Genomic DNA, 21406 nt, shown 5'->3' with positions numbered 1-21406 from the left:
TCCATCGATATTTACATACTAACAACGTAGCTCTTTGTTAACCGACAAGAGGAATGTTTCTGAATTGGTATCTTTCTTACAATTTCGAAGCTAAGTCCAATCAAGTTATTATTTTATTTCGAAGTTTTGACAAACAATAAAGTAAACTTAAATGAAATGAAAAATTTTACGTGTTACAGCGAATTGATTTGCTGAATCACAGAAGAAAACGAAAATGCAATGAAATATGAAAAAAAAAACTTTTCAACTTGTAAAGTTTATATATTTTAATATTTTAGTTCCCATCCCAAATTTCTTTTAATATCTCCAATGTCGTACATGCAATCTCAGGCAATAATTAATAAATATTAAAATAATATAATTAACAAAATTTTAAATATATTTCTTTCCACGCTTATTTTTTAGTTTAAAAACCTATTGTTAATTTCACATGTATTTTTCTCAAATATTTGGAATAAAAAATTAGAATAAGCTTTTTTATAACTACATTAAGATATGCGGTTTGAAGGCAATGAAAGATTGGAAGATACTTCAGCTTGCGCTGGAGTAAGAGCTGATTTGAAGATGTGCTTGCTGGAAAGTGATTGTTGCAAAAAGGTAAAGTAACAAAAGTACAACTAAAAATTATATTGCACTGGACTTCGCAAAATACTCTTAAAGGACAAACGTACACCCCGGGAGTGTTTGCAGAGTAATTTAGTACCGGAGGAATGCCAAGTTTTGCGAAACACTTTTTTTGAATGCAAACGATCTTTGGTAAGTCATATACACTGTAAACATAAATTATAATTTAAAAATTGTCAAATTTTAGTTGGATAATCGTATGCGCTTTCGTGGGCACAAAGGATATTGATATTGTGATATTTTTTTGTACGTTTTCTTTTTGTTAAGTTAAATCGCAATAAAAGTTGTTTACAAAGTACAGTCAAGGAAACAAGTGTACATATAAACAAGCATTTCTCAACATAAGAAAAAAAAGTAAAAAATTGCCCGCATAGCGAAGAAATTATGAGGAAATATCAATATTTATAGACGATACAATTTTCAATGTAAATGTGGAGGCGCTATTGTTAAGATTTGAAATCATGTCCGTGTTTTTGAAGGATTTTGTTGTCAAGGAGTGAAGCGATTTTTATCGTAAACGTTTCCTGTGTTAACTTGGTTGCTTATGCATATTACCTTCGAATTCCTTGATTGCCCGTCTTAAAATATATTGTTTCCCTTTTGTTGTCGAACGTGCTTTTTGGAAAGCATTGTTTGTTTTTATTTTGACTGCACTTTATTGGAATGGGCGCAAACGGCTTAGATTATTATTAAAAAAAAAATTTTTATTATATACGGAATTTTCGGAAATAAATGACACTTCATTGACTGAATTTCTCAAGAATAGATATGAAACTTTATATACATGTATTTATATATATACAATATACATCTATATATAGAGTATATAGCCATTCCAATATTCATTTATTTATTCCAAAACAAAATTTCATAACATTAACTACTAATTACGAATGAGTGGCGAAAAACATCAATTTCCAAACTAGGAGAAAACCTAGAATATACGAAAAAGCAGTCGTTCACTAAACTATCTACTGCAGAGTTCCATAGAGAGTTGCAAATAGGAAGGTGTACAACAAGAAAAGTAATCTATGGTTACACCTACGCGAAGGAGCAAGCAGGCATTTAAATAAATACTATGAAGATTATAATAGCTATTACAAGATAAACACGAAGTTTAAAGTGGGTCAATCGCCTGATAATTGAAATGAATTTATGACCGCTTTATAGCTTACTTTTGCCTTTTGACTTCTAGTTTGCGGACCTTACTTCAACGTAATTCTTCAATATGCGCCTAACAAGTACGGTAAGGAGAATGTAAGGATGTTTAAATTCATAAAATTCAATGTAAAATCGAGTATAAGTCTGCTACAAAACGTTAAGCTAGGTGACACATTCGCATAGCACTGAAAGTAAGCGTCCTCCAATGTATTAAACGCGTAAAATAATTTCGTCTTGGTTGGTCCTTAACGAATAAGTTAAAAAGTAGCAGATGTGACTTGCATAGGTCATGATGTACAAGAATTAGACAACACACCTCAGATATGGCTCAAACCACGTAATCAAATTAGTAGGGGCAAATACAACTTATGCAAATATACTTTTTCGTCAACATTACCAACAGCCTTAGAAGAGTCATTATAGATAATATCATGTTGCTTACACGAAGCCGCTACAAATATTGCAAGTAAGTTCCAGCAGCTTTGCCATAACAGATGCACCTTTAATAGGAGCATGTTTGAGGTTGATAAAATCAACGCCAATGACTGAAAGAAAGAAGAAGAATAACGCCTGAATAATTTCAGATAAACGCCTAATTTTTCGTTCTTTTAAAGAAGGGTTCTTTCATCAGCTCAGGAAAACATCCTTTCATAAGATAAAATTCAAATGAGAGGGTTAAAGGGTTACGTAGACTATTATCACAAGACGTCAAGATGCAAGATGGCATACCATCCGGATCAGGCCAACATTACGTTTTTAAGGCTACTAGGTTATTAAAGACTAGATAACATTATGCAAAAATATCCAGCGATTCTATATAACCGTTAATTGAATGGTTAATTGAAACATACGATTGTTGCAACTATCAGAGGGAATGGATATAATATTATTAAAATGCATGCATGTGGAAAGCCCAGACACCTTACGCTTTAAGTCAAGAAATTTTAATGAGCATTTCATTGTAACGGATTTCTCGTATGTACATTTCGCTTCATAAAGTAGTGGCGCTAAGTAAGAAATATAAATCAGATTTAGGCAGCGTCATTGTACATTCTTGTGCAGCCACGCCTGAGTTCTTAAGATTATATCACTTATGTAATTTTTCTAATAAACTTAACATTTGTACGACTCAATAAATATCATAAATATCATTTGATCACAACTTGAACAAGTGTTTTATTTGTGGTCTTGTCAATGGGTTAATATACTTTGAGATCTCTTCGTTTTCATCTATATCGACCGTTCTTAATGAAATAGTTTAGTAGGAGAAAAGTGAACTCTATGATGTTTAAAACCCCAACGAACCATAAAAATTTATTTTTCATATAATGTCCAACCTTTATGATCAAAATTCATATAGACTTTATCTTGATATATATTTTTTTTGGATTAAAGTTTAATTTGCTAATAAGTATTATTTTTTTATTTACAAAATGTTGGATTTCATCTAGTCTTTTTCATAATACTGAAAAATTTAATTTTATTACGAATTCTTGATATCGCATGATATTGAACATAAAAACTTAATTGATCGTAAATAAAATCAGTGCTAATTGGATCGTAAAGAATGCAACGCTGAAACGCTGACTGGAAAACTTTCCAACAAAGGGACATTCTCGAGGAATTTTTTAATTCAAACAAAATATTAACTATTGTCAATCAGCGCCAAAAGGAATTAACGGGACTCTATAATTTATATTTGCTTTTGCGAATTGACAAAAATACATCTATCTACTAAAAACAATACAATGGATAAGTATAAAAGTTTGTACAAAACTAATACGCGAACATCACCGCGACAAAGAAATTTGTGCCTTCGTAATCTACAAGAAAATCGCCGTCATCAACAGAGAACCGAACAATACTTACAAGCCCGCAATATTGGAGTAATTGAACAGAATGAAGACGCTGGCAAAAGTGGAAAGAAAAGAACAGCGAAAGAGTATGACGGGCAAAAGGAAAACATTAGCAATAACCAGATTACTAATAATACTAATATTTCGTGCAACGCGAGCAATCCTAATGTGTGGAGAAGACAGAATGAATACCTGAAACGTTTTACTGAGTGGAAAAAAAGCAAAAAATCAAGCCAGCAGATGTCTACAACATCAAAAGAAAAAAAACCTTTCATGCCTGTAGGCTCTGCTTCATTATCCTTTGTGCCAAAAGATCACAAGCAATTTACAGCACCTGCGGGATTAAAGAACCCGCTCATTTATAAGGTATTATATTAAAAGATGAAACTTTTACAAACTTTACTTTTATGAATAACTCTTGGTTTACTTTTTCTGTCCTGTCCTTTTTTTTTTTTTTAATACAAGAATACAACTACGCATAGAACCCGAAAATCAATTTATAAAGTAAACAGTCCACCTAAAAGAGCAAAGTTGCGTGAAGAAGAGAGAATGAAAATTCCATTTTCTATGCGTTATAAGGCTGCTCAGTTATCATCTTCTCGCGCGAAACTTGCACGTGATAAAAAGCAAGAAAGTAACCAAGGCCAAATTCCACATAAGACAACGTCTGCCGCCGCTTTTAAAGACTCGACGGAAAAACTGACATTAAATAATTTAGTATGCGCTTTCGATAATCCCGCCGTCCCAACATTTCCCAGAGCTGTAAAATATCCAGCAATTGCTAGTAAACTGCCGTCTAAAACCACCACAATTATAAAAACCCAACAGACACAAATAGCAAAGCAACCCTTATCGAAAACAAGACCAATAATCGAACGAATAACTTCGAAGGTTGGCGCAAACACTGGGGCCATAAAAAAAGGAAGAACAATTCAAATGAAACGTGAAACGGATAAGCTAAAGGAATCATGTAAAAATACTAAATTAGGAACGAACATGAAGAACAAGCAAGTGAATGCTATTAAAACGAGAAGTATGAAGAATTCTATAGCTTTGAAAAACTTACTCTTGAAAGAAGATATTAGTGAAATAGTACAGACTCCCATAGATTTCAACAGCGTTAATTCGTACATGGAAGTTGTTACTTCCACGCAAATTAAAAAGCCGCCTGCAATTGAATCGACCCATGCAAGTGTGCAACCTTGTTTAAATATTTCTGAGCAATCTTTGCAGTCACCCCATAAGGAAGTTGTAGAAAAACCCAGGGTATTCAATTTTATGCGTTATTCCTTAGTTGATAATAGTGTGTGCGATCAAGAGGAGGTACAAGAGAACGAAATTATTAAGGATGTCGTTACTCCTCAATTAAACAACGAGGAGCAAATCGCAAGCGAATCTAATGATGCGAAAACTCCAGAAAAAAACGAGGTTAATCAAACCGCTACCAACTATGTAAGCCCTTTTGTAACTTTATCGCGCGGAAAAGTTAGTCGTAGGGAAGAGGCAAACAAACGTAATTCGATATACTTGCAATTTGAAAACGAGGGGTCCCTTCATAATTCTACGCTTAAAGCTAACTTTGCGGAGATAATGAAGGAAGATGTCGCTGTACGCCGCACCTTAGAGTCAGTACGTTATTTTCGCCAGCAATTACAAGATGAAATCGACCGTTTACATTGTTTGTGCGACACTTGGGAATCTTACAAACAGGAAAACATGGAAAAATTGCAAGAAATGAATGGCGACGATATGATTAATGTAGCCATTGGGCAAACAAAATTGTTAACTAGCAAGAAGTTTATGCAATTTCGAGAGCTTATTGATAGATGTGAAGCCCGTGCCACGGGGATAGGTATTGTACCGGATGATGGCAGTGAAAATACAAAACGTATAAATGATGCAGACTTGGAAGGATTCTGGTCAATGCTTAAATTGCAAATAGAGAATTTGGATAAACGTTTTGACAACCTTACTCGCTGGAAAGTTAACGACTGGAATGACCCTGGCGAATTGGTGATAACAGAGAAGAAGTCAAAACCCAAGATGATAAAAGTTCAGAAAAATAAAGTTCCGATAAGTAAACCTAGCTCGCTGATTAGCATGGTACGTAAAATGCAAGCAGAAGCGCGCCGAAATAAAGCCAAACAATTGAAAGAGGAAAGCCAAGAAGCTGGTGGCAATTTGACACCTGTCATAAGCTCGCTTCGTCGGCCGAGCATTTGCAGAAATTTAACACCAAGACAAGGTTCTGGAGAACGTACACCTAATCATATTTCGGTTACAGTGAAAAATCGCAAATCCTTTTCAAAGGCAGCTACGGTTTTACTCCTCCCCGCTGGCAAGAAACGATCTTCACTGGTTCCCGAAGAAGCATCGCCAAATCAGTTAATTTCGCCATCTCTTAAACAATTCAATAAAAACCTTAACTCTTTTCAAAATTTCATCGAAGCACGTAAAAGCGACTTAATATGTAGAAAAAACTTGTATGAAACGCCACCTGTAATAAATGATGGCAGACGTAAAACTATGGTGGATTCGGCTTTGGAGACACCAAGAGCCGAGTGTAAATCAATTTTGAAAACTCCTGGAACTGCCAAAAGTAAATTGAAGAATGTAATGTTTAACGAGAAATTGCGTGTAAAAAAATTCAATTTTCTTATCAATGACAATGAAAATGGACAAATAAGTGAGGAAGAAGCTACTAATGGAAGTCACGAAGAGGATTTAGCGACTTTTAGAGAGAATTTAGGTACTAGTTATTAATTTAAACAAAATTAAACTATTATTGCATATTGCCTTCTTTTAGTTGAAAGCAAAATTCTTTCCAAAAGAAAAAACTCCGCATAAACGAATAACGATATGCCGCTTTTCAGATTTATATAGGCAATATGATGAATAATTTCTGTTTCTGTTTCTTGCAGGCGAAGATGAACGCACCTACACTTTACGTAGCCGTAAAATACAGTTGCGACCTTCTAACGAGATTGTAATACCAGGGAAATGAAGCTTTATTCTATAGTATCTCAACAATTAATATTTTTGTTCAAAACTTTGCTGAAGTGAAGTTAATTTTTTATATGTTTTAATTGGAAAGTTGCTTAAATATATTTTTTTGAAAATTTGTAAAGCCTATGTTCAAGTATGTGCAACTCTGCTTGGGGATTTTTTTATAACAACTAATAACATTTTATGAAATGGAAAGTAGTGCAAGTAAAGTGGAAAACTAGGTCTATCAGAAAGAAGTTTGGGTTTGGTTTTACGCTTCACATTGTTATTAAAAAGCAAAAGTCTTCTTCCTTCGTATATATTCTAAATTAATGCGTTCCCACTTTTTGACTGCTCTCTCTCGAATTTAGGGTAATCAAATCCCTTTTTAATATAATAACTGCACATGTTGGCAACTATAATATTAGAAAAATTTTTATGAAAATTTTCTTCTACACATTCGTGTAGAAGAAGTAATTTGAAATTATTTTCAAAATATAATTAAGAAGAAAGTTAAAAAATTTATAAATAATAGTGTGTAAGTGAAAAGAGAATAGAATCTAGAATAGAATAATGAGAATAAGGAAAAACGCGCTTTTTTTATAAGTGTAATGGACATAACTAAAGCAACTTTCGCATAGTGTATGGTGTTTACTTATTTACCGAGGATTTGCCATAAACAGATATTCAACCAGGATTTTTGGAAAAATATCATCCAAAGTAGTTTATCACGGACTTATCTTTAAAACAGCAGATATCAGCGGAAGCATGGGTAAGTTAAGCTAGGTGCTTACAATTAGTTTTACATTTTGCATTTCAAATTAAATTTTCAATTGTTGTTTTGCGTTCTTGCTGACTCCTCTGCCATATAACGCAACAAAATTATTTTGTCTTAAGCTTAACGAATGGATGTTAGGGATTATTATTAGTTTGAGGATGAAAAAAAAAAAACAAAGAAATCTAAACGCACTTTAGAAATGAAATAAAAGATAAAAAGAGGTTGATTACAAAATGTGGTTTAAACGAACTATTAATATTAAAGATGTTTTCTTAAAATGATCATACTATTTGTAAGGGCTCTTAAAAACTCATAAGAGCCTTCATTATGAAGTTAAACTATTTATCGGATGCCTTGGTATGATATTTTCATTACTTTTGTAAAATCAAGTATAAAAATATCGCATTTTCGTCATTGGCTCCAATTTTTATGTTTCTTCTTTCATTGTGTTTGGGATGCCATATTGTTTTTTGGTTGTGTTACCATACCTGCAAGTGATAATGAATTTTTTTGGACTGGCAACATAATTTTGACATTTATTTTTATATTTTGGGGGTTAGTTTTACGCAATTACTATTCTATCACTGGATTTGCTTAATAAATTGAGGACGGCTTGCTGGTTTTATTCTTAGTATCTATGTAAGTATAAAGTTTTCATATAGAAGATGAAACTTTGTGCTTATATTACTCATCCAAAATCTTCAGAGAAATAAACAATCAATATGTCGGCGATTATGGCGATCCGTTATGCTAGCGGCGTTAATTCAGCCGTTTTGGGTAGATGTAGCGGTGCTCTGTCTCGCAGAGTCTTAACTTCAGCGCTTTTCAGCGCACGCGGCGCTTCGTCGGTTCTTCTAAATCGTTCGTTTCATTTGCCGCAAAATTACGTTTTAATAGCGGGCAACCAAAAACTGCTTCGTTATTATGCTACTGAGAAGAAGGTATTCGAACGCAACAAGCCTCATTGTAATGTGGGCACTATTGGCCATGTAGATCACGGCAAAACAACCTTAACCGCTGCCATTACGAAAGTATTGGCCGACAAGAAATTGGCCGAAAGCAAGAAATACAATGAAATTGATAATGCTCCTGAGGAAAAAGCACGTGGAATTACAATCAATGTTGCTCACGTAGAATATCAGACTGAAAATCGGCATTACGGTCACACCGACTGTCCAGGGCATGCTGATTATATAAAGAATATGATAACGGGCACAGCGCAAATGGATGGCGCCATTTTGGTTGTAGCTGCTACCGACGGTGCTATGCCTCAGACCCGCGAACATTTGGTTTTGGCCAAGCAAATTGGTATTAATCACATTGTGGTGTTCATCAATAAAGTGGATGCTGCCGATCAGGAAATGGTTGACTTAGTGGAAATGGAAATGCGGGAACTATTAACTGAAATGGGTTACGATGGCGAGAAAGTACCAGTCGTTAAAGGGTCAGCGCTCTGTGCTTTGGAAGGAAAAAGTCCTGAAATTGGTTCGGAGGCAATTCTAAAGTTGCTCCAAGAAGTGGACAATTTCATTCCCACACCCGTTCGCGAATTAGATAAGCCCTTTTTATTGCCAGTAGAAAATGTGTACTCTATACCCGGCCGAGGAACCGTAGTTACAGGACGTTTGGAACGTGGCACCATAAAGAAAGGGATGGAATGCGAGTTCGTCGGTTTTAATAAAGTTATCAAATCCACGGTAACAGGTATCGAGATGTTTCATCAAATTCTTGATGAAGCACAGGCTGGGGATCAACTTGGAGCATTAGTACGCGGTGTTAAACGGGACGACATAAAACGTGGCATGGTCATGTGCAAACCTGGCTCTGTCAAAGCTTTAGATCAGTTCGAAGCGCAAGTGTACATACTCTCTAAAGAGGAAGGAGGGCGTCCTAAGCCTTTTGTGTCTTTTATACAATTGCAAATGTTTTCCCGTACTTGGGATTGCGCTACGCAAGTGCAAATTCCAGACAAAGAAATGGTAATGCCAGGCGAAGACACAAAACTCATTCTGCGTTTACTGCGACCCATGGTACTCGAACAAGGCCAACGCTTCACATTACGTGATGGTAATCTAACACTTGGTACCGGCGTCGTCACTAAAGCTTTACCGTTGCTTAACGAAGCTGAACGTTTAGCTCTCACAGAAGGTAAAAAGGCACGTGAGAGAAAAGAAGCAGCCAAAAAATAAGTCCCACAACTAAACTGAGCAGCCCGTCTTTATTAAGATATTTATATTATAAGTTTTCGTTGAAATAATTTTCTACGTCGACATTCACTTTGATTGCTGATATTTTTAAATTGGAGTGCAGTTATGTATGCAGGCATTTGAATCGATTTAATTTTGCCCAATTGGTTAAAACTACCTAGTTTTTAAGTCATAGAGAATACAAACTTGTGAATGTTAAAAATTGAGATATTGCAATAAAAGAAGTAAATAAATATATAAATACTTTTAAAATAATGCGAAGTTTTATACAACAATTTTGCACATGAACTTTGAAGAAATAATAGCTTTTTTTTTAAATTTGGTTCTCGTTTATTTTTTTCAGATCCTTTGCATGAAGCAACCTCTTTATCCGAAATAAGTTTTGATGAGTTATTGGATGCAACGCCGATTAAGAAAAATGGCGAATCACTGACTGAAGGCGATCCTTTAGAATTGCATGAACAAATAAAAACGAAAACCGATAATAGCGTTAATGCCTTGGTACCTAAAAAGCCGCCTTTACCAAAAACGATTATAGCAGCAGGCGCTTCAGGTATGCCTCGCGAAGGTGTCGCGAGCGTTTCGCAGTCAGGTCCTGTCGTTTTAAACAGTAGAAATATATTACCGAAAATGTCTATACCGTTGGTAAATAACATTATAAAAGTGACTCCCAAGAATACTGTATTAATTAGCACCAATCATACCAATACCAGTAACTCTGTAATAGCGACTGCCGCGAATATGGGGCAAGTGAAGACCGCTTATAAGGCTAGTGGACAAAAAATTTTTATACAAAAAGCCAGTACTGGCACTACTGGCACCTTAACCGGTGTAAAGCTGCAGTCATCCGGAAGCAGCAATCCAATGCTGTTAAAAACTATAACGTCCCCAGTCACGAGTACTGCGAAAACGGTCGGCAATGTCAATAAGACTGTATTGCAAATGATTCGAACCCCTAATGGCAAATTCGTACACGTTAGACCTACTATCCCCGGCAAAAATTCTACAATGACCTTGTCTCCTGCCACTTTAGCCGGAAAAAGGATTATCTCCGCACAAGGAAAAGTACTAATAAAAACTCCTGTGAAGGCATTGACACCTTTGTCTTCAGCAGAAACTATTACCACTACTCCTAGTAACATAAATGTTTTGCCGGTTTCCAGAACGCTACTGAAAAGTTCAACTGGGGAGAATATCGCGAGCAATTCTAAAACGATTGTAGTGCAAAGTCCTGGTGGGAAACAAATTATTGTATCCAATCAAAATTTAATTAAATTTTCTCCTAAATCCCAAAGCATAACCACAACAGCGGGCAGCGTTAGCACGACATCCGCTAATAGCAGTCCAAAAGTCAGTGGCCATGCTATACAAATACCAGGACAAACGGGACTTCAATATGTTCGCGTTGTTTCCGATACGAAATTGGTTCCAAAATCTACACAATCTACGAAAACAGCTTCAACAACTACAACAAATACAATATTCGCTGCAGCTACTGCGGTTAATACAAAGGTTGACACCACCAGCAGTGTGGGACCGATACAGAAAGCAAAGATTTTAAATTCTGTGCCGCAGCATTTTAAGGTGCAACGTGCAGCCTATAATAAGCTCGTGGTCACGCAACCAATTGTGAAAACAAATACTACAACCAGTACATTTTCACCTGTAGCCTCCAAAGTTCAGAAAACCATTGTTACTGCGCCGACTTTGAGGCCAATAAGCAGCGACAAAATCAAAACCGTAACGCTGATCAGAAATGGGTCGTCAACACTTCCGACCCAGGCGGCTCTAACAGGAAAACATAAAATTTCCGAAAGTATAGAACCAGAGCTTGCAGATAATTCGTCTGGTGCACCGGAGAACAAGAAGCCTGCAATATCCAAGAGACTAATTTTAATCCCTAACAGTATGCAGAGGGCTTTAAATAACGGTGTGCAAATACAGGGTCGTGTAAATGCACAAATGGTATTGGTCACTAAGGACACAACGAAAAGCAGCACGACTACTCCTGTTGTTTCTTCTGGTGTCAATATCAGCGCCACCAACAATACAAAAAATTTGTACAGTGTTCTAAAGCCTCAAACAACGCAATCACAGCAATTGTACAGTGTTTTGAAAAGTAATAACACAGACAACACAACAGCAACGACGACAGCAATATCATTAAGTTCTATAAGTAAACCTATTATATTCAACGCTCAGCAGCACCAGAAATTGCAGGAATTGAGAACACCGGCTACTCCCTCGCACAGTAGCGGGAATAGTCCGACGGTCAACCCTTCAGATTCTACATTTCTAGCAGTGAAAATCAAAGAAGAGCCCTTGGATTCAACGGTCGCGAAATCAAAACTTAATATCAAACCATTGCCGGCAAATTCTACTCCACCATTATTGGAAGACACTAAAAGTAAAGAGGAAATGTTAGTTGGAGGTATACGTCGCAAACATTGTAATTGCAGTAAATCGCAATGCCTAAAACTATATTGCGATTGCTTTGCAAATGGAGAATTCTGTATAAACTGTACTTGCAAAGACTGTTACAATAATCTGGAACACGAAGACGAGCGCCAGCATGCGATTAAAAATTGTTTAGGCAGAAATCCAAGCGCTTTTAAGTAAGTAAAAAGTCTTCTACCTAATAACTATTTGCGCAATTGAGTATTAGTTTTTTTTTTTTTTTCTAAATTTGAATTTTAATTTGCTGTGAGGGAGGCCTTGAAGTACATGTCATTAGAAAATCGAAGTAATATTAAATATCATTAATTATTTTAGACCGAAAATTATAGCTGGTCGAGATCAAAGTGATATGCGCTTACATAATAAAGGTTGCAACTGCAAACGTTCAGGTTGCCTGAAAAATTATTGCGAATGCTATGAAGCAAAAATACCCTGCAGCTCTAATTGCAAATGCTATGGTAAGTACACTTATAGAAATGTATAGAATTCAGAATTGGAGTAATTTGAATATTCCCGAACGAAAAAGGATGTCGGAACGTTGAAGATCGACCGGACTTGGATATGGATCCAATAGATCCAAAGATCATGGTAACAATAGCAAATGCAACGAATCAAATGTCAACAAATGGCTCAATGCCAGCGCAAAAACGTACCTACGAAAGGGTTAATTTAAACAATGTGGTGTCGGTTAAAACTGAGAGGATAATAAAGGAAATCTGGAAAACTAATTTAAACGGCGCTGAACTATTGGCTGTATCCAACAACACGTCGCCGTCATTGGAAAAGCAACAATGCAATTTCATCACTCAAGAAGTTATTGACGCTACCATACAATGCATGGTTACGCAGGCGGATGAATGTGAAAAGAATGGCTTGCCGGCGTACAAAACGGAAAAAATGGTTATGGAAGAACTTGGCCGATGTCTAGTTGAAATTATAGATTTCTCCATACGTAATACTGACAATGCTTTCGCCCAAGATTGAAATTTAACAATCTTCTCTTAATCTCTTAATTTTAATTGAATAATGAAGAAATATTTTTACATTGATTGCAAAGAGGAAAAGATAAAGTGTACATAAAAGTGAAATTCCCTGCAAGGATTATTGTAAAACTTGATGTTTGATATACTAAATCTTTCGAACATGATTATGTTTCGTATTCTTATCGCCATGTATTGTAGCGTAAAGCAGCAGGAAAACTGTTGGCACTGCAACAATATCCGTGCTACAAATATATGTACATACATTTTCAAAAATAATTTCGAGTGCGTCGCGGTCATCTGGATTTAATTTTTGATGCAAATTTATTCGCCCTATTCGCTGAAAGGGCATTGAAATTCAAAAAATATTCTTGAAAAAGAATGGCAACTCTGGTGGGGGTTTTTTCGTTTAGGTTATTGGCTAGGACGGTGTTAACAAATTTCATAAAGTGGTTTTTTTGGAGAAAGTATGTTGTGATTTTCTAAAAAAATTGCAAATGTGTTGCATGGTTTTTCTTCTTTTTAAATTTGTCACGAAATTCCTAATTTAAAGCATTCTGCATACAACAGAATAGATCCTAAATTGCTTAAAATGACATTACTTGCCAGCATGAAAATATAACTGTAATCGAAAATTCAGCGTATTGTTTGTTGCGGATTTGCTGAATAAAAAAGGAAGAAACATAAAATAACTTTAAAAGCTGCCAGTTCCATTTTAATGAGAGAAAAAAAGCGACATTTAGGAACATAAGTAAGTGGCTATGGGGGCTGACACAATGAGACGTTATTCTTATTTTCGGGCTGTCACTCTAACTTTGGCAACTTTTTACAAAACTATGGGAATCAAAAAATCATATGATTTTGCATGTGTATATATACAAATAAAACAAAAGGAAAAAAGTACACGAAAAAAACGTTATTTATCTAATGTTTATTTTACAGTAATGTATATTTTTTTTATATTATGGGGTTTATACTTTTGGCCTATGCCATATATTTTTTTTTGTCAGAAATGAAAAACAGGCAATTTATTTTGAAGTTGAAATTGTTTTATTACACATTGTATCTCAATTTTTCTGTGAGCAAAGGTCAACTTCACATAAGGCTGAAGTAAAACATCTAGGACCAAATGAAAAAAATACCTTACTTATGCAATCTAAGTGGAATGATAAAATATTTATTTTCAAAGGGAAAAACATTTTTCGGATTGCTTATAATACAACAACCAAAAAATGAGCCACAGTTGCAGTCTTTATGCTGTCGTTGGGGTGTACACAACCAACTTTAGCGTGTTACTCAATTGAAATAAAGAAATAAAGAAAAGAGTCAAACATAACCTAGAAAGCAAAAAATTGAAAAAATCTTAGTAAAAAAGCATCAATATTTCATCATCACGTGAAATTTTGAATATCATCAATGGATTTCTATAAAGTTACTAGATCATGGATATAAATTTAAGTTAACAGCACGTTACTCAATTTAACGTAAACAATTTCATCACCAATGAGTTAAACATAACCTAGAAAGCAAAAAATCAAAAAATTTAGTAAAAAAGCATCATTATTTCATCATCACGTGAAATTATGAATATCAGCAATGGATTTCTATATAGTTACTGGATTATGGATCTAAATTTAAGTTAAAAGGTCTAATCCATATCAAATACAAACAAAAAAAAAAAAAAAAAAAAGAGCTACAGTTGATTTGCTGACTTGCAGAATTGGAAGGAAGGAACAATAGTAAAATGGGAGAGTTATGATAAGAAAATTTGATTTAAAATATTTCAACTAGTTTGTGCTCTTTCTGACGAAGATAGATTTGTTATAAAACTAAAAGTAGGGTTTTGTTAAGTGAAAAAGGCGAAGAAAATAGTAAGAAAGAATATTTGCTTCCAAAATGCGGGTCCCTCTACCATTCCGCATTTAAAATTTATATAGTTACCAAAGGTTATGAGTATATGTGCAACACATAGAAAGCAACTGAGTGTGGCAAACATTTTTTCTCGTTTTTTACAGCCCTTTCACACAGGATGATATTAAAAACAAACCCAAGCAGTCAAAAGACACACCTGTAGTAAAATAAAGTTGAAAGCACAACTGTGTACAATAGAAAGCATTGTGCTTATCCCCTACACCATTTGCAGTAAATGGTTTATTATCTTAGTGTGGACGTACGTAACACGCAGAAGGGCTTAAGATAGACCCATCTTTTATTATACCGTTCGATCTAAGCCTTTCTGTCTGTCTGTCCGTCTGATAATTCTCCATGTAAATTTATTTTCAATCTACAGGTCGTAATTTTTGGGATTTTTTGATAACATTTGGTGTACTGATGTGCTTCCGCCCAAGGACAAACGCTATTGGAAACGGTTTGGATAGGTAGACTTTTTTGACCACTCCCCCCACTTCCATAAGTTGTTATAAGAAAAAAATTTACAAAGTTGAAAGATTCTCAAGAAAGGTGGCTAGTAACAATATTTCGACATCCTAAATCGGTATGAAAATTTGGTTGGGGCAATTTTTCGAATCCCTTCTCGTACGAAAACTGAATCCTTATATGGCAAAAATGTTTAATTTTCAATATTTCATTGTGAAAATTAGCTCATAATTGGAAACTAATAACAAAATCAGCGTTACCGAATTTGAACCACCTAAGACAGTACCACATGTTAGGATTCTCGTAAAACATAAATACTTTATGTCAAAAAAGCCTAATTATAAATTTTGTTGTTATGAAAATTTGTTGACGATGGTAATTTAATATAAAAATTAAGTGGATCTAACTTGAACAACGTGACTCTATATCATGTCCTCACTCCATATAAAACATGTCATGAGTAGTAAGCCTTTCGGAAAAACGTTTTATTTTTAATATTTTATAATAAACAGTTGGAAATGTGCAAAAGTTATTTAAGGAATCTATTAAAAATAGCGCCTGGGAGTTATACAGAATTATGAAAAGTTTATCCAAATCTTTGAATCTTGTATTAACCTTGCATGAATCAGTCTGTGCAACTTCTTTGTATATTATCTTGGTTTTTTTTGACCCCTCGTGGATTATGTTACTTATCAACGCAAGTTTTCTGAAACTTTTTAGTGATAGTATGTATGTCAATCTCTGTCTGAATGCTGAAATTTTGAAAACTGAATCTTTGGCTTAATTTATGCACCCTATATAGCACTTGTGCACAGAATATATTAAGTTTGTGTGGGCATTTTATGACCCAGAAGTAAGTAAATTGGACCTTATACCTATCAATTTCTTATACTTTTTTGCTATTGTTATTAATTGTAATTTTTTGTCTGACCCCGTTTTAAGGGTTTCTGTCCACGTATATGTGTGTTTAAGATACCGTTCGCAATTTTTGAGATATATTGACGAAATTGGTTACTTTAGTTTCGGGCAAAAACAAAATCTATTCGATTTTTACAGCCCCTACCCCTACAGTCTTGATACGAAAAGTAAAAACATAATTCTCGGCCAAAACCGGTTATCAAAAATTATATACTATAGTGGCTTTTCAGTGTTTCTTCGATTCTACGCGATGGGAATTTACTTGTCCTCGCTGGGAAACCGCGCGCAACCGAAAACCTCAAAGTCGAAAGCATTACCTTATTTATGTGCTATTTCCGCTAAATTACATGAAAAACTGAACTCAGTTAGAGGCGTAATTTATGCTCCGCGCTTAAGGCATGTCCCGTAAGATGAAATAGTTAGCGAAATGGGCAATCAAGAAGTGACTGGAGTTTATAAATTCACTAAATTGTGCTAACTGTAGTCTTCCTCCACATACTGTACCCGTAGTTTCTGCTTAAATGACTAACACTCAGCATTAGACAAACAATGCCCACGTTTTATACAAATGCGTGAAATGCTAGAAATTAAAACAGAAAATTACTGTAGCATGGGCGAAGCGCGACGCAAATACCGGGAAATAAATCCATCTAGAACCCAAAGAATTAACAAAAGTAATACTACGCTATTGTTGTCTCGCAAATCGAGCCTAATAAGCCTTTAACTCCAACTCCTTTCAACGAAAAACCTGTTTTACCATCAACCAAAAATTACATTGCGAAACCAGTTCCACCACCCGTCAAAGATAATAAGGGGAAAAATCAAAACAATAGCAAATATTGAAAAAATTAAAACAACAACACGTATTCTAAAATTTAATAAACTAAATTCCCTGTGATCAACAGCTCCCAACTCTAGTCAAGAAATTACGAGTTGTAATGAATCCAATCTTTCATCCCTTAATCAACCATCAATTTCAAATTATTCACCTGCGTCCACTCGTTGCATTTCAAATGTACGCAACCACCGAAGTACAGATTATTATTCTGGTAAGAACAAATTGGTCACGCAAAATTCCTATAGCGACCTTTTCGACGGAGACGCTGGCATGTCAACTAAACCCATCCACTACTCCGTTTCCATATCACTACAATCAAATAAAGTTTTTAAAATTCTACAATGGAACATTAAGGGGCTTATTATAATTTTGATGAAGTCCGTAAGCTCATAAGTGATTTTAATTCAACCCTTACATCCTTCCAAAAGTCCCATGGTAGAAGCTCTTTTAATCCTATTCCACCCAACTCACACACTGGATACTTCTACTACTACTGATCAAAATTCATATTCGAAACAAGGAGTTTGTATTTCTATAAAATCAAGCATACCTTACAAACGAATATGTTTAAGCTCGCACATACAAGCCGTAGCTTTACAAATAATCTTAAACATAAAATTTACAGCGCTTTCACTGGTGGGATATATCCCAATTGGTATCGCAATCGTTTTCTCCACAAAAACTCTAAAATTTATTCTCCGTGCTCTCTACAATTTATTCTCCGAGATCTCCACATGGGCAAACTCGTGAGGGGCTAAAATTTCTATACAAAAATAAAAAAAAATCCACATTTGACGAAAGCAGATATGCGATGCAGGAAATCTACTGATGCATATTAATGACTTATCAGTACTACACGTGATGTCGCTCCATATTCTCGGGCTCACGTTTTCCAACAAATATCGTTGGAAAACACACTGTCTGCAGTTAAAAAATTCTATTTTAACAAGGGTGAGTTTCATACAGTACGTTGCTTGGAAAAGCCATGCGCACGTTTGCCTGTATTAAAAGCTATACGGAATCCTTCGACTTCGAGATGGAGCACCATCAACAAATTAAGGTATATCATTATAACACCCGGCGAAAAAATTAAAATGCTATGGGTACCTAGTCATATCGGTTTATTGGGAAGCGAGCAGGCTGACGTCATGGATGATGTCATGGAGAAGTTGGATCTTCAAAGATACATTGGAAGAGAAGTTAAAGAGAAAATTACGGAAGGAAATCTACAATAGAATCATTAGCACTATTCTTTTATTAACCCCCATTTAATTCCACCTTTATATTCAACAAATGTTGCGGAAATCGAGATGCAAACATTTTCGAGATTTCGCCTTGGTCATACAATTGCAACTCACTGATGGATCTTGAAGATGTCTTCCTCCTCTATCTGCAATTGCTGACAAATTCTCACTATAAAGCAAATTCTCTGTGACTGCCTTAACTTTTACTTGGACATTCTACAATCAGCTACAGAACAGAATATCAATACAATGTCACAAAAAAACTACTGGGCGCAACAGGAGGAAGCTGGCAAGGGAAAAGTTGCGCTTAGGTTGGATGATCTGTAAGATTAGGGTGCGCACAGCCTTGATAAGATGCTTCCGATGCTTGAAGTTCGGACTTTGCAGTAAATCGCAATGCTTAAAACTATATTGCGATAGCTTTGCAGATGGAGAGTCCTACCAAAACTGCACTTGCAGAGACTGTTATAAAAAACTGGAATATGAAGACGAACGTCAGAATGCGATTAAAAATTCCAGCGCTTTTAAGTAAGTAAAAAGTTTCGTACGAAATAACTACTTGCATAATTGAGTATTTTTTTTCTTAATTTGAATTTTAATTTGCTGTCAAGGAGGCCTTGCAGTTCATGTCAGTAGAAAATCTAATTAATATAACATTTCATTAGTAATTTCAGATTGAAAATTATAGTTGGTTGAGATCAAGGTGATATGGGCTTACATAATAAAGGTTGCAACTGCAAACGTTCAGGTTGCCTGAAAAATTATTGCGAATGCTATGAAGCAAAAATACCCTGCAGCTCTAATTGCAAATGCTATGGTAAGTACACTTATAGAAATGTATAGAATTCAGAATTGGAGTAATTTGAATTTTCTCGAGCGAAAAAGGATGTCGGAATGTTGAAGGTCGATCGAATTTGGATATGGATCCAATGGATCCAAGTATCGTGGTAACTACAGCGAATGCAGCAAATCAAATGTCAACCAATTGCCCAATGCCAATGCAAAAACGTCCCTACAAAAGGGCTAATTTAAACAATGTAGTGTCGGTTGAAACTGAGAGAGTAATAAAGGAAAACTCGAAAACGAATTTAAACGGCGCAGAACTATTGGCTACATCCAACAACACGTCGCCGCCATTGGAGAATCAACAATGCAATTTCATCACTCAAGAAATTATTGATGCTACCATACAATGCATGATTACGCAGGCGGATGAATGTGAAAAGATTGGCTTGCCGGCATACCAAATAGAAAAAATGGTTATAGAAGAACTTGGCCGATGTCTAGTTGAAATTATAGATTCCTCCATAGGTAACGCTGACAATGCTTTCGTCCACGATTGAAATTTAGCGACCTCTTAACCTCTTAATTTTAATTTTGTTATGAACAAATATATTTGCATTGATTACAAAAATGAAGAGAAAAAAGATGCACAGAAGCATTGCGAGGATACTTGTAAAACTTGATGTTTGATATCTTTCGAACATGTATACTTTTCGTATTCTTATCGTTACGAATGCAAACACCAATTATGCACTTCCTTCTCTAACAATATCCGTGCTACAAATCTCTACAAATATATGTGTACACATGTCGCAAAATTTGCAATGCATCGCAATTGTCTGGAATTAATTGTTGCTCTAAATTTCGCTTTTCCCACTGTTCGCTACAAAGACGTTTAAATCGTTCAAAAAATATTCTTGAAAGCAAGAGTGGCCACCCTACTGAATGTTTGCTTCTTTCAGTCTATTGGCTACGACGGCGTTAACGACTTTCAAACGGTAGTTTATTAAACAAAAGTTATGGAATTGTGCATTAATACAGAAAAAGGTTCTACATGGTGTAGTAAAATTTAAGCAGGTTATGAATTATTTTTTACATGTTTCTTGTTGTACGTTCACGTTGATTTTTTTTTTTTTTGGTTTTAAAACCATATCGTTGTGTTCAGATTTTCTGTAAAACAATATGGTAGCGCGGCTGCCTCGCTGTGCCAGCCCCCTTATGAAGCAGCAGAAATGTTGCGAAAATAAAAGAGTATTTGTGAACATTTATATATGGTCTGATGATAAGTTTTAAAAAAAGAAAGCATTGCAGTGTAAGCCCTGGGTGTGTACAAAATTGTCAACTAGAAAAGCTTGGCGTGGAGTGGCGAATAGAATTGGTGGAAAGATGAAGTTGGTCAAGAGATTGCCTCTGCATGAGGACCTGTTGTCTATGGCTAATTTTCTAAAGATTATCATTGCATCGCTTGTGATTAGATATCAGTTTATAAATAAGGCAAATCATGTCACTGCTAAGGTGGTAATAGGCAAATCAAGGTATTATATTTTAGTTGCGAAAATCAAGGAAACAAGTGATAATCGTGAGTTGAATTAAGAATTGAAGAACTGCGCGATAGAGAGACCGAATGATTCTCATTAACTAAAATTTTGTTGCAGACGAAATTAGCGAGTAAACGGAAGTTTTTCGGGTAGAAGCATAATGTTTGCCATTTTCTTTAAGTTAAATGTGAATGAAGCTAATTGCACCAAGAGCTAGTCGAAGACATTTCCATTGAATTCTGCATAGATTTTGCAGAGGAAAAGAGTCATAATTTCTGGCAGTGATCTGCAGTTGATATTTAACTATTGACACAAAACAAATAGGAAAGTTACATTCGGCGGGGTCGAATCTCGCATACCCATTAATACAATTGATAACTGATTGCGTCGAGTAGTTTTTCGTTTTCTCCCCGCTTTCTACCCACCACATGAACGCTTGATTCACTTAAAATTTTAATGTTTTAGGTTTTTACTAAACACCCCAAGGTTTTATGTATTAAATGGGTGGACTTGGACCAGTCAATCTCTACAATTATACTAAAGTTGGAGAACGTTAGTTTGCACTTTCAGTCTCTGCTCTCGATTATTTTTTTTTAATTACATTTACCGGAATAAAAGAAAGAATTATTTGTGATCCATAGCAGCTGTTATTGAGTTAATA

The 21406-nt window shown here is 35.2% G+C and overlaps 3 protein-coding genes across 4 annotated transcripts; all 3 read left to right on the top strand.

The window, feature by feature from the left end:
• Positions 1-443: 443 nt before the first annotated feature.
• LOC119636656 (cytochrome c oxidase assembly factor 5) lies at positions 444-907 on the top strand. Its single transcript, XM_038032156.1, has 3 exons — positions 444-597; positions 661-756; positions 812-907. The coding sequence occupies exons 1-3, from the start codon at positions 496-498 to the stop codon at positions 851-853; spliced, it is 240 nt and encodes a 79-aa protein (XP_037888084.1). The 5' UTR covers positions 444-495; the 3' UTR covers positions 854-907.
• Positions 908-3412: 2505 nt separating this feature from the next.
• LOC119636760 (guanylate kinase-associated protein mars) lies at positions 3413-6663 on the top strand. Its single transcript, XM_038032350.1, has 3 exons — positions 3413-4007; positions 4107-6390; positions 6563-6663. The coding sequence occupies exons 1-3, from the start codon at positions 3534-3536 to the stop codon at positions 6643-6645; spliced, it is 2841 nt and encodes a 946-aa protein (XP_037888278.1). The 5' UTR covers positions 3413-3533; the 3' UTR covers positions 6646-6663.
• A 443-nt stretch (positions 6664-7106) lies between these two features.
• On the top strand, positions 7107-13528 carry LOC119636527 (elongation factor Tu-like). Of its 2 annotated transcripts, XM_038031921.1 has the most exons (4): positions 7107-7398; positions 9955-12226; positions 12384-12526; positions 12595-13528. In XM_038031921.1, exons 1-4 carry the CDS (start codon positions 7395-7397, stop codon positions 13050-13052), a joined length of 2877 nt encoding a protein of 958 aa, XP_037887849.1. In that variant the 5' UTR covers positions 7107-7394; the 3' UTR covers positions 13053-13528. The 2 variants fall into 2 exon arrangements, with proteins under 2 accessions (XP_037887849.1, XP_037887850.1); XM_038031922.1 differs by lacking the exons at positions 9955-12226; positions 12384-12526; positions 12595-13528 and adding exons at positions 7965-8043; positions 8110-9841 and having other exon boundaries at positions 7131-7398.
• The last annotated feature ends 7878 nt before the right edge of the window (positions 13529-21406 follow it).

This window comes from Glossina fuscipes, unplaced genomic scaffold (genome assembly GCF_014805625.2).
Source record: "Glossina fuscipes isolate IAEA_lab_2018 unplaced genomic scaffold, Yale_Gfus_2 28, whole genome shotgun sequence".
Classification (NCBI taxonomy): domain Eukaryota; kingdom Metazoa; phylum Arthropoda; class Insecta; order Diptera; family Glossinidae; genus Glossina; species Glossina fuscipes.
Note: the sequence above shows the minus strand (reverse complement) of the source record. Positions and strands in the feature narration are given on the sequence as shown.